General features: G+C 39.8%; 1 protein-coding gene across 1 annotated transcript in view; it reads right to left on the bottom strand.

Annotated features, from left to right (window-relative positions):
• Positions 1-13677, bottom strand: part of otog (otogelin) — a 45482-nt gene that overhangs the window by 2804 nt on the left and 29001 nt on the right. The window contains exons 27-52 of the mRNA XM_067439036.1: positions 13554-13673; positions 12723-12839; positions 12459-12615; positions 11965-11991; positions 11686-11853; positions 11261-11539; positions 11042-11159; positions 10851-10930; positions 8124-10516; positions 7836-8013; positions 7592-7740; positions 6493-6582; positions 6132-6318; positions 5827-6047; positions 5594-5732; positions 5284-5472; positions 4988-5197; positions 2867-2971; positions 2677-2781; positions 2359-2460; positions 1680-1778; positions 1459-1499; positions 1269-1344; positions 800-978; positions 613-717; positions 200-319 (exon numbers count right to left, since the gene is read on the bottom strand). Coding sequence (XP_067295137.1) covers positions 200-319; positions 613-717; positions 800-978; positions 1269-1344; positions 1459-1499; positions 1680-1778; positions 2359-2460; positions 2677-2781; positions 2867-2971; positions 4988-5197; positions 5284-5472; positions 5594-5732; positions 5827-6047; positions 6132-6318; positions 6493-6582; positions 7592-7740; positions 7836-8013; positions 8124-10516; positions 10851-10930; positions 11042-11159; positions 11261-11539; positions 11686-11853; positions 11965-11991; positions 12459-12615; positions 12723-12839; positions 13554-13673 — 5754 coding nt within the window. The remainder of the gene's footprint in view (positions 1-199; positions 320-612; positions 718-799; positions 979-1268; positions 1345-1458; positions 1500-1679; positions 1779-2358; positions 2461-2676; positions 2782-2866; positions 2972-4987; positions 5198-5283; positions 5473-5593; positions 5733-5826; positions 6048-6131; positions 6319-6492; positions 6583-7591; positions 7741-7835; positions 8014-8123; positions 10517-10850; positions 10931-11041; positions 11160-11260; positions 11540-11685; positions 11854-11964; positions 11992-12458; positions 12616-12722; positions 12840-13553; positions 13674-13677) is intronic.

Raw genomic sequence — 13677 nt, 5'->3', positions numbered from 1 at the left:
TAGTCAGGGTCAAACACAAGGGATCATTATTTGCTATTTGTTTGATTTTTTTGGCACAACAGAGGAAGTCAGTGAAAGACTGGAACCACTGTGTAATCACTGACTCAGGACCTTATGGTATGTTTATGTATTTGTTCTACAGCCATGTAGTACATCTCAGTCACATGTGTTTGTGTGTTATTAAGGAGAGATAATTCACCTTCATGCACTCAGTTTCGTTGAAGGGGGGGCAGCTGTAGGGGTGAGAGACGAGCACAGGTCCTGACAGAGTGTCTGTACAGTCATAGTACATGCAGTCAGACACCCAACTGCGCCCTGGCTGGAAAGGAGAACACACAGAATACGTTCACATCACAGCCATTACTCCATCCTTCAGAAATATTTCGCTGCTCCACTATTATCAATTATTCTTGATGTTCAATTATTAATAATTACTTGGGATAATGGCTACTGAAAATGCGATCACAGGAATAAATTACATTTTAAAAAATATATATTTCACAATATTACGTTCTTGATGTATTTTTGATCAAATAAGCTTTAGTGTGATAGGTATTGTAGTTCTGTGCTGCTTTTGAGTGGAGGTGAATGTGAACATTTGCTGAACATCACCTTGTACATAGTTACAGATCCATTTTCACTCCGAAGCAGGCAAGAAATGTTCTTACACACACCACAGCAGCTGCTGGGGTCTTTAGGAGGGACGTATAGCTGGTTCTGCTGAACACATAACACAGTTAGGAGGTATTTTGAGTTTGGCTAGTGTCTGTGTGTGTCTTTGTGCATTTCAAATACTCACAGGCTGGCAGCGTGCAGTGCAGTTAGTGCCAGTGGCTTTGAGGACATAGAAACCTGTAGCAGAGTCCAGTGTGTGTGTGCACTCTGTGGTGTAACACACACCCTGACCACGGTGCTCGACCAGTGTCTGCCCCGGTCGCATCACTCCTCGTTCCCCATCCACACACACTGCCTCTCTCACTATGAATACACAGAAAAAAGCGCACACACAAAAACATTTTATTATTTAATTTGATTTTATTTGGTTACACTTTATTTTAAGGTGACGTAGGTTACATTGCACTTACTTAAATACTGAGAAATATGAATTAACATGTACTTACTACAGAGTTAGGGTTAATTACATTTAATAATGCATAATGTACTCTTATTACTATAGTAAGTACAGGTAGTAACGTGTAACTACATCACCTTAAAATAAAGTGTTACCTTTTATTTTCAGAGCATTTTAGACAGAGGTGTGTTCTCACCACACACAAATCTTTTGCAGGCACATCGGTTTTCCGGATCAGACAGAAATGTTCTGTCTAACTGCATACTTTCCCCCTACAACACAATACACCTGATATCAGATATACACTAACCAGTCAAACAAAAGCCTGATCACACACAAAAAAAATATACATTGTCATTTGGATATATTAATTTTTGGAGACTCACCAGAGAACATTTAGGACGAAGGATTTTCTCACATGCACATTCTTAGAGAGAGAGAGAGGGTAGAGCTGTAGTCTTTTTCAGAGACATACACATTTTGTTTCTTTAGCAGAGTTTCAGACAGGCAATCAATATACATACTGACACACTCTCACGCTGATACACATGAACAAAGACACGGCAAATACTGCTCAACCATGTTATTACTGAGTTGGAGGGCTTACCACATGTCTGCGATGGACAACACTGTTCTTGAATCCTTGTGGAAACTACTGCCATGCCAACTGGACATGTGATGTCTAAGCATCGAGAGGTCTCACACACTGCATGCATATACAGACACAACATAGTTACAATAACACTTCAATGTTTCAATTAATGTGGTGGTATTTTTATGCGTTCTGGAGGAAATCTTTAGTTATTTTGTTTTGTTGCGCTTGAGGGCTGTTTAGGTGACTTGTTCTCATGCGAATAGTTGTTGGCATTGGTATTTTCTTACTGTAACTGGCTCATTATAAGCTCCAGAACATTCTCTGAACAGGGATTTTGTTCAGCCTTTTTTGTTTACCCTCAGGTTATTCCAAATCTCTATGAATTTCTTTCTTCAGCTGAACACAAAAGAAGATATTTTGATGTTAGTAACCAAATAGCTGATGGTCATTGACTTCCATAGTGTGGAGGGAAACAAAATCCTATAGAAGTCAATGGGATCCATCAACTGTTTGGCTACCCATATTTTTCAAAATATCTTTTTTTGTGTTCAGCAGAAGAAAGATATTTACACAGGTTTGGAAAAAAATTAAGGGTGGGTGAACTATCCTTTAGTTGCCTTTATTGGCTGAATTTATCACAGAGAAAGAAAATGGTAAATGTCTTTTAACTTAACCATGTGTTTGTACTCACAGCAGTGATAAACTGGACAGCAGTGCTCTGTGCTGTTTGTGTCCACAATCAGCAGTTCTCCGTCTTTACACACTGGAGCTGCCTCGGAACATTTGTCACACACTAACACAATAATAAACACAATTAAAAAAACGAATAATAATTTTAATACATTACATGCTTGTCAAAGGTAAGTAGGCTGGCTGGAGGACTTCTGAATGTCAAAAGGACCTATTGTATATAATAAAATCTATTGTACATTTTTAAACTTTTTGTTCCATAAAAGAATGAAAGTCATATTTTATTGGAATGACTTGATTATTAATGATAATGACTTACTGCAGATGTGTGCCAAACAGCAGCTGCCTTCAGCGCGAGTGGCGATCAATGTCTGATCCTCATGACAAACGGGAATGTCCAAGACACACTGATCAGGATCACACTCTGAAAACATATACATTAGATAAACATGCACTCGTATGCATGCACAAATACGCAGACTCAAACATACAAATGTGTCCAAACTTACCACATAAGTATTCAGGACAGCAGGAGTCCTGCCTATGATATGACACCAGCTTCTCCCCATATTTACAGTCCGAAGGAGTTGCTTCACACATACTCTGATTACAAACTGTCACAAAACAATTAAGCACAGTTAAACAACCTCATAAAGCATTTGAGCTAATTAAGTAATAGTAAAATAATACATATACATTATATACATTAAAGCTGCAGTAGGTAACTTTTATAAAAATTTATTTTTTACATATTTATTAAACCTGTCATTATGTCCTGACAGTAGAATACAAGACAGATAATCTGTGAAAACATCAAGCTCTTCTGGCTCCTCCCAGTGGTCCTATTGCCATTTGCAGAAATACACCGCTCCCGGTAAAAAACAACCAATCAGAGCCAGGAGGAGTGTCTCAGCAGTGTCAATCAAGCTTGTGCGCGCTGATCACAACCCCCTCTCATGCGCTCTCATGCACAGCTTGCATACAGGCGTTCAAATTCAAGATTACCGGTGTGCCGCAGCTTTGCTTATGGCGGACAAACAATCCAAACTGGCAATTTCTCCTGCTCATAAAATAAAGACGGGAAAATGGAAAAAGACAGATGACGATGATAAAAAAAGACAAAAAGAAAGGAAAAGAGCCCAAAATAAAATGAGGCTAAATATCAGAGTGGCTTTTCTGAGGTGGAGGGAGCTAACTGTCCTGAAAGGAATAAAAAACGATGCAGAGATAGCCACATTTCTGCGTGACAAGTAAGTATCCCTGCTTGATTTGTTTCATTCCTCAAAGTCGCTGTGGGTGTGAATTCCTCGTCGGAGCCCATTGACATGTCAAAACCATAGAATGTAAAAAAATATGGGCGTAGTATCCGTGACGTGACCCATAGGATTCTGTTCTGAAGCCGTTCTGAAGCTTAAAGTAGGGGCGAGCTGGGCGTTGCCATCTTATGAGCGAGTCATTGTGTGTCACTCCCGGATAACAGAAAATGGGCAAAAAGGTGGGATGTGGGCAGAGCTTAGGTGACGCAATAACTATAGACGGCAGATAAATGGCTATCCACCTGTAACCACGCCCTTAATTATGCAGAACTTTAAGGCTTTATATAACGTAAACGAATGAGTTAGAAAAAAATTCACCCCCCTCACAGTTGTCATGAAGGTCAAAATTAGCCGTATAGGCAAAAACCACAATTTGTACCAGGCTGTAAACATGTTTTTTCTGCTGTAAAGTTGGCCATTTTAACATGGGGCTCAATGAGATTCTGCTCCCTTCTGGAGCCTAGTGGCCAGTTGAGGAATTGCAGTTTACATTACTTCCGTATTGGCTTCAAGAGAGATCGCGGGAGGTTGCGCTTGGTCAAAACCCTAGCCGCATTACTACTAATTCACTGGCTTGCCATGCTACTTAAATAATGTACTAGTAAACCTTACTTAGCATTACATATTAATAGACTAATTACTTGGATACATACTATAACGTTAGCTGCTGTTATATTATCTTACTAGCTATTTATTACTTGTAGAAATAGTGCAACGACATATAGTTACATTACATGTATTGCAAAATACATAATGTTTTGAGGACCAAGTTTGTAGTCAAAGTAAGGGCAGGCCGTAGTCAATGTAAATCATATTGTTGATGTTTTGTCCGTACCAGTGAATGTGCCATAACTGTTTGCTTACTAGCCTGCGCGTTCACGGCCGGCTCCGTTGTGATGGAGGAAGAGCTGTGGAGGGCTGTTACAAGGGGGAGTGACCTGTGAGTTGTGCTTGTTCAAATTTTCAGGCTAAGTCAACGTTTTCTAAAAACTCCCTACTGCAGCTTTAACTTTAACTTTAACAAACTGGGTTGGGCATTATGACACATTTTGTGTTATGATATAGTTATTTGCCTGTAATTAGTTATATAGTTATTTAGCTGCAATATAGTTATTTGGCTGGAAATTCATCTTCAGAAAGTTTTAGAAATTCAATTACCATGTAATAATTATGTAATAAAACCTTTATCTTCTTGTTTACCTTTTTATCTGTGTTTTAACGTAAAGGATGTAAACACGGTACAAGGTAAATAGAATATACCATCATTCTGCCCAGCCCTTTTGTAGAGAAGTTCGAAATAATTGTGTAACAGACCACAGGCTTTGTGAGGGCAACAGCTGCTGTCATCTGCAAGGTTGACGGTAATCTCTCCTGCACGTGTGCAGACTGGCTGAGGGATGTTACTGCAGTTATACTCCACCGGCACTATGCTGTCGTTCTCGCACTTATACATGCAGCAGCCATCCAGCGAGGCTTTCCACACCTCCCCAAGTGCACGTGGGGTTCCAAAGCTATCAGTACATGCTGCAAAGACATACCATTATACTAATTATTCAATGACAATAACTAAATTCTCTTTAATAGATACTGTAGAAGAGAAAGGGGCATACCACACTTGTTTAGTGGAATGCACATGGCAGAATAGGGCCGATGTAATAAAGTTCCCTCTGGACATACGCAGCCCTCTGAAAGGCCCATGCATTGCTCTGGGACAAACTCAAACTCTTGGTTTGGGCAGGATGGGGCAGTGCAGGTGGGCAGACATGCTTGGTATCGCAGATTTTCTGGGCACATGAAAGCTACACAGAAAAAAATTCTAACATTACTGTAAAATACACACCACACATGACACCAATAAATTCCATTTTAACACCAGATACAGTTGTGGTAAACATTTCAAATGCCTTGGTGAAAACTTACGGCAGAAATCCGAGCTCCTCCATTCCATGCAGATGTTGAATTTGTGGCAGGAAGCAGCATAAGCGGCCAAAGCAACACATGGATTATTCACATACTCCACATCTCTCACCCAGATCTCACAGAACACCGCTGGAGGGACCTGAGCACAAAGAAGTTAGGAAATGTAATGCATAATCACATGTGCTGCAGGATTTGTATTGGCGGGATGTTCATGTCCATGTTGTGTGCCGTACATAGGGATGGCAGGCGGTGAAGGTATGGTTGCTCAGCATGCTCATGCACTGAGAGCAGTCGCTCGTGGTGCAGTTGGCCTCCCTTCGTCTGCTGTGGCTGACATAGCTGGTGGTGTTGGGAATCTGCCAGCTATCGATGAACACAGCCGGATCCTCTTGCTCAGGCACAACTGTACCGTTAGACAGAGTCAGATCATTCAGAGGATTACCATCACAACTACCTGGACAGGGTGACAAAGAGAAACATTCAAATATGACATGATCGTTTTTACAGTCCATATAATCTGTGGTTAATGGATTCATACCGCACAAGCCCATTGTGGGGAGTCTGTTGTTATAGCTGTCCATCTCAATCACCATCATGCCTGTAGTGTGGAACCACTGGATCTTCAGTCCAGCTGGACTTCGAATTAGATACATGTTTCCTGTGTCCAGAATCTCAAAACCAAACTTCTTAAAACGTGGCTTTGCATACCTGGAGTTCACATATAGCTGGAAAAACAACCCATTGATTATGTAAATATGCCAGACTGGCATAATAATATTTTTTTTCTGGGCATAATATTTTCCAATATGTTTTATTCAAACGTTATTTTTAAAATATAATCCATCACCACTAAAAATAATGCGGCAAATTCCAAGAATTGCGAGCCGGTGGCTACTCACGCGTCTCTGCAGGCGATTGATGAGTACTTCATTGGATTTGTGAGTTATGTTTAAAGCTGCCAGACACAAATTGGTAAAGTTCCACACAAGCTGGAATCAAACAGAATAATATCATGACTTTGACATTTGGGTTGTTGACGTGACATGACATTTTCACTGTTACACAAGATAAAAATTAATATAATTAGCATATAATTGGGTTAAACAGTTATTTGTCTCACATAGACCTGTTGATATAAAACTTTGTCTTTAGCTTTTTTTGTTACATTTTTGAGTCAAATCTTAAAATTGTCCTTTGGTGTGACTATCTCAAGGTTCAATAAATTAACTTTTACAAATTAAAACAAAAATCATACATATATTAAAAAATACCTTTTAGTAAATGACAATCATTATTTTCATTTATATATTTCTACACTCTCAGAAAAAAAAGGTACAGTGCTGCCACTGGGGCAGTACCCTAAGGTAAAAAAGTGAAAAGGCACATTTTCTGTACCTTACTCACCCCTAAATGCTACATATTAATACCTTAAAATGTACATATCAGTACTTTAAGAGTGTGTATTAGTACCTTAAAGGTACATATTAGTACCTTTTTGGTTTTGTACCGTTGGGTACTGCCCCAGTGACAGAAATATAACTTTTTTTTCTGATAGTGTAAAAGCGTAGGAACCATGTAATCTAGTGTGACACCATATCCTGATTTGGCAATTCCACTGGCAAGTTTAATTTAACTTTTAAGTTTAAAATAAAGTTGAAGGACCCCATTCAAGGTCATGTTGATGTGAAGCCCATGACGTGCACAGGGTAAGATTTTGTCTCAGAGTTGTTCAAATATTAAACTTTTTTGAAACCACTCTAAAATTGTTCATTTCTGTTGTCCTTTGGTGTGACAGCCCTATATTCTTGGTTCTTTCTGTCACACCATAAGACATGTTTTAGTAAAACATTTCAAAAAACAGTGAAAGACTCAATAGTGATGTTTTACAATTTTTTTTAGCATTTTTTACTGCTTATTTGTCAACTACCCATTTTTATAAAAATAAACATAAAAGTTTCTATCATTTGAAGGGCTAACGTGAGGCTGTGCATATCTTACGGTGTAATCTGGTCCAGAACACTCTTGCACCAGGATGCTGATGGTCTCATTGGGCAGTTGAGTCACCACATATAAAGCAGCTTTATAAATCGCAACACTTTTCCCATCAAAGGTGATCAGATTAAGATCTGGAAACACTGAACAACGACCTACAAGCCAAAATTAAAATATATTTTGATAAAACATTAACAAATTGCAGAATGAAAATGATTATAGTAATGTGTTTTATATGCGTGTTCCTCACATGGGCAGTCCCAGCGTGGACAACACTTATCACCATTGACTAGTACAGCAAAGCCAAGCAGACCACAGTTTGGGGGGGTAGGATCATAAGGGCAGCTCTGAGACTTATTGAAGAGGAGCAACTGACCACTGACACAAATAAGCTTTGTACATTCATCCACTACTTCCGAATATGGAGACTACAGACACACAAACATCATTTAGTTTAACATGTAATTGCACACTTTTGTTATCCAAAATGTATAAAGTGAATGTTAAAAAACAGAAAAGCTTTTTATAATTGACTCACAGTGCATACTCTGCTTGGCTCGACAGCAGTAGTTTTTGGGACTACATGTGTCTGGCTCGTCATCCAGTGCTCTGTTTCTATAGTGTAGGGAAGACTGGTCACCGCAGATGAACTTAGTGTTGCTCGGGCAGTGTCTGAGGCAGTTGGCATGGCTGTGACTGTGGTACGTTCATCCACCAGATGGCGCTCAGTAGAGGGACTTGCACTAGTTATGGGACTACTCTCAATGACAGAAGAGGAAGTAGGTGGCTGTTTTGAAGTGGTAGTAACTGAAGCTACACTTGGCATTGGAGTTTTTGTTGTTCCAGTGTATGATGGCAGTGCTGTGGTCGGAGCAGATTCAGTTGTGTACTCTGTAAATCTAGAGGTGTATTCAGTGCTGTCAGGACTGGGTGTTCTAAGTGTGCTAGAAGAAGCAACAGGGGTACTAGAGGAAGATGTATATGTGGAAACAGTAGTCACTTTATCTGTAGAAATGGTAGAGAGTGTTGTCAGTGTTGTCTCATTCCAAGAGGGAGGTGAAATGCTGGTTGTGGTCACAACTCGAGGTGTTTCTCGACGTGTGGTAGCCACAGCCGCCCGTGTAGTCAGGACTGGTGTGACACGGGTTGTGAATTTTGGAGTCATTGTGGAAGGAAAAGTGCTGGAGGTCTCATGCACTAGTGTTGAAGTCTGAGTTGTCGCAGTAGTTGACAGCACAGCTCTATCTGTGTCAGGAGGAGCCCTAGTTGCCTCTGTGACATAATGTATAGTCAAAGGCCTTGTTGTGGATGTTTGAGTGGTGAAAACAATCTCCTTCTCAGCTGCAGTAGATGTCAGCAGAGGTATGTCAGAAGTGACAGTTGTTTCTGTGGTTTTTGTTGGGGCTTGAGATACTGATGTTGCCATCGTAAGTATGGATGGCGAAGCTGTAGAAATCGCAGGCAGTGCAGGTGTGGTGGTCATAGTTGTTGTAGAATAAGAAGGATGAATTGCAGATGTACTGACTTTGTCTGTAAGGAGAGCAGTGGGGAAAACTAAACTCCAGTGAGACACTGTAGGGCCCAATGTAGTAGAAGCTGAGACAACGCTCGAAGTTGTCTTGTCAGTGGGTGACACATGTGATGTGAGCAGTGTTGATGTTTCCTCTGTAGGTGCTGAGGTGAATGGCAAGGTGGTGTAGGTGGTAAGTGGGGTCTCTGTTGTCCTGACACTGGTCTGGGATGTTTCTGGTAATACTGATGGAGTTGACGTGGTTTGGATCATTCTCCAATCTGTCTGTAATGTCCTGTCAGTTGTTGATACATCATGATAAGTATACGTAACAGATGTTGACTGAAAGGTTGTTTTTGCTGTGGTCTCTGTTGGCACAAATGTAGGAGCTTGAGAGGACACTGTGGTGATAAGGGTTTCTGGAGCAGCCGTGGAGAAAGATGTTGCTGTTTTCGAAGTCTCGGGTTGCTCTGAGGTTGATGTTGAAGAAATAAAAGGCGTTGTTTGAGTTGAAGTTGGTGTTTGGAAAGCAGAAATTGTGGATTTCACTGAAATGTGAGTCGTTGATGCTTCAATATCGGTAGGGGAAGTTGAAATGGTAGTGATGTCCAGAGGCTTCTGGGTTTCTGAAATGCTCTCAGAGGTCTTCAGAGTGTGTAAAGTCGTCGGTAAGGTCAATTTTTCTGTGGTACTCGATCCTAATACAGGCGTTGTGGTCGATGGTGATGTGAACTTGGTTGTGCTAATGGTTTCAGCAGGAAACTGTGTGCTGCTACTAGAAGTAACAGTGGGAGTTGTGGTCTTTTCAGTAGGTGTGAGAATCTCAGAGACTCTAGGAGTCTCTGTAGTTGAGGTGAAGGGAGATGACGCTTTGACAGTTGAGGAAGTGGCTTCTGTGGTGCTCATGCTGGTTGAGACTGGAAGCACAGGTAGAGTGCTTACTCTGGTCGGCTCTTTACTTGAGGTAGATGACAAAACAGGACTAGAAGTAGGCGGTAAGGGGATAGTTGTCGTACGTGTGAGTAGTGTTGAAGACTCTGTTGGCCTGCTTGTTGTAGAGGTGCCTGAGAGAGATGCTGAGATATACATTGGGCTGGTGTGCAATGTAGTGGAGGAAGTGTGAGTGATGCTGGGTGCTTTAGTGGTTCTCTCAGTGGAAGCCAGTGGGCTTGGGGAGGAAGAGGATGTTGTTAATGTGGTAATGGTTTCCACCACCTCAGGTAGGATAGGGGAATATGTAAGCATTGCAGTGCTTGGCATGTCTACTGTAGGTAACGTAGCAATGGTACTACTCTCTGACACTGTTGTAGGTGTGAGTGACATAGACACCGCTGAGCCACTCAAGGTGGAATATTCTGAGGATGTTGATGACATGGCAGTGGTGGGTGGTGTGAATGGAGGAACAACAGCAGGCTTAATGCCTAAACACAAATGCAATATTTATTAGACACTGCACAAAACTGGTCCTTTTTAACTGATATAGCTAACTGTGTTATGATAAGATAGGTAAACTGGAGCTTGGATTTGCTCCATTGATAACTTGTGGTCTGTTTTACTCAAAAGGTTAACATTAGTTCTAGTTGAAATTTGATTAACAAAGATGTCACTATGATGTTTTGACAATGATTGTAGAAGATGATTGATTTACAATGATTGTAAATCCTGAACTTAGCTATAGCATTCATCTAGTATCTAAATAGTTTTGACTGTTTTACACCAGATGTAGCAATAGAAGTAGCACAAATAGTAGCTTACAGTCCTCCATATAGACACATCTGTGAGTGACCTCATCTAGAACCATGTGACTTGGACACTGAGGCAGGCATCCCTCAACCCTAGAGAAAGGTGCATATCAGGCATATCACTTAATCATACACTTAAACAAGAGTATCAATATAGAGTATAGTTACTCTAAGTTTGCATAAATTCAATGTGTGTGATCTTACTTCAGGATGCTGGCACAGCTCCGACCTGATGGGTCACTGCATGTCCTGAAGCAAGGACTCACACATGATTCATACCGCCACTGACATCGAGGACCCATTGGATAGTATGGTATGCTGCCTGTGGCAAAAATAATGATTCGGGGGAGAAATTGGTTAAGCAAGTGATAATGTTTTTTTGTGATTTTGAGTAAGTTCGTAGATGTGTTGCTACATACTGACCTGTCAGTTTGAATAGAGTAGCACGGCGGTACCGATCTGAGTGACTGTATTTCATGAGCTGGAGTCTGGAGAGCATGAAATGCAGAAAAAACCCTGGCTTTGCCAGGGACTCCAGCGAATCAAAGCCAGAAATCCAGGTGTCTCTATGAAGAACAAATGTAGCTGCATCCCAGAATGCCTCAGTCTCTTCCCACTTCTGCAGTCTCAGCTGGCCACTGCGTTCTGCTTTTAAGAAGTAGTTGGGTCTGTCTGCCGCCTCAAATGACACCAGGGATGAGTCTGCAGCATTAACAACATTATACCACATTTAATAAAATAAACATATATTGTATAGGTTTGAGTTAAGTTTTAGATTTGGTCTAAAATATGCATGTTTTACTGAGCATTTTTATTGTTAATTGTGTGCTTTTGACTGTCTGACTGACCATGTGGTCTGGCTTTGCTGATGCCTGGCGTCATCATGAACAGTGTCAGCACCTCATCAGTACTGGTAATGTCTCTTTTTGGGAACACCAGTCCAGTCGTCGTATTAGCTGCCAAAATTGTTCCTCTTTCTCTGTAGGTCAAAAGCTTCAGTGGCCCTTTCCCTAAAGCTATGCACACATGCATTCCCACACACATGCACAATTGTAAAACATATAATAATATAAATAATATATTAGACATGTACAAATGTTATATTCATAAAAATATGACAGATATACCTTTATTGTAGTATTCACAGTCATACGCTGTAAAAGGAAGAAGGTACTATTACTCATTATAGCATAAAAATAAAGCTTATGATAAAAAGCTGTATTATATATCGCTCAGTTCCTTCTTCTTCTGACCATAATTGTCTTTAGGAAGAATGTGTGTTCACCGTAGTTTATTCAGTTATTAGTCATTATGGTCACACTTTAGTTAAGGGTCCAATTCTCACTATTAACTAAATATTAACTATAATTTTTGTCTCAATAAACTCCTAATTACTACTTTTTAATAGTAAGTAAGGTAATTGTTAAGTTTAGGTATTGGTTAGGATTAAGGGATATAGAATATGATCATGATGAATAAGGCATTTATATGTGCTTTATAAGTACTAATAAACAGCCAATATCCTAGTAATATGCATAACTAGTTAATAGTAAGAGTTGGACCCTAAAACTACAATGTTACTGTTATTATTACAAAGACTGATTATAAGAATATCACTTACGGCAAACAGAAGGGGAGCGCCAATCAACGGTGACACCCTTTTGGCAGCAGCGATGAGCATAGGCAGCAACACTTGTGCAGAAACACTCACAGTCTCCTCCACGGTTGCAGCCACAGGTATCCACCAGGCAGTTCATATAGAACCATGTGACATCTACCTATAGAGCATGAAAAACCTTTAAACACAGAGACCCTCACTCACTTACATGTGTGACATGTTCGACTCGTGAATGTGGGCATTAGTGTTCAGAGGTGATAAACTTACCACAGGGTGGCAGACTTGGAACACTTCACTGAGCAAAATCCCACACTGTCTTTTCGCAAAGGGCTCTCGAAGAGGATTCAGATTGCAGGGGTGCCTTATATCAGGACTGTTCACACACTGATGGGATGTGCACACACAAACAGATAGTCATACTACAGTGTTTGATTTGTAGCTACTACCAGATTCAGAAGGCCAAAACAAATGTTTAGTCATCTACAAACAATGTGAATGAAATAAAAGTGAGAGTTCATATTTTGCATAGACTAGAAGTTCAAAGTTTGGAATACTTAAGATATTTGTATGTTTTTCAAATAATTCTCTTACGCTCACTAAGGCTGCATTGATGTATCTGATCAAAAACATTTCTGTGGTGGCAAAGCAGAATTATAGTCTTCAGTGTCACATGATCCATACTAAAGAAACTTTTCTTATTACATTTCCAATCAATGATAAAAACAACTGTGCTGGTTAAAATTTTTGTTAAAATATTTATACACTATCCTTTTTAAATTAAATTAATACTCTTTATTCAGCAGGGATGTATATATTAGAATGATTTCTAAAGGATCTGAAGTAATGGCAGCTGAAATTTCAGCTTATAAAGGAATCATTTATTCAGAAATACATTTAACACAATACATTTTAAAATATATTTAAAAAGAAAACACTTATTTTAAATTGTAATAATATTTCACAATATTACTATTTTTTACTGTACTTTTTGATCTAATGAATGCAGCCTAGGTGAGCATAAGAGACATCTTTCAAATACATAAAAACATCATAATTATTTCAAACTTTGTTGTATATGTGTTTATCTGTTTGTCATGCCTCTGCTGCTGTCCAGCTGTTGCCAAACTCCTGCGGTGTAGACGAGTCAATGTTCTCTGGTGTTCTCATTTCATTCGCTGTCTTCTGATCAAAGTTGCCACAAAGACCAGTAAGCTTGCCCTAA

This window comes from Pseudorasbora parva, chromosome 1, assembly GCF_024679245.1.
Source record: "Pseudorasbora parva isolate DD20220531a chromosome 1, ASM2467924v1, whole genome shotgun sequence".
Classification (NCBI taxonomy): domain Eukaryota; kingdom Metazoa; phylum Chordata; class Actinopteri; order Cypriniformes; family Gobionidae; genus Pseudorasbora; species Pseudorasbora parva.
Note: the sequence above shows the minus strand (reverse complement) of the source record. Positions and strands in the feature narration are given on the sequence as shown.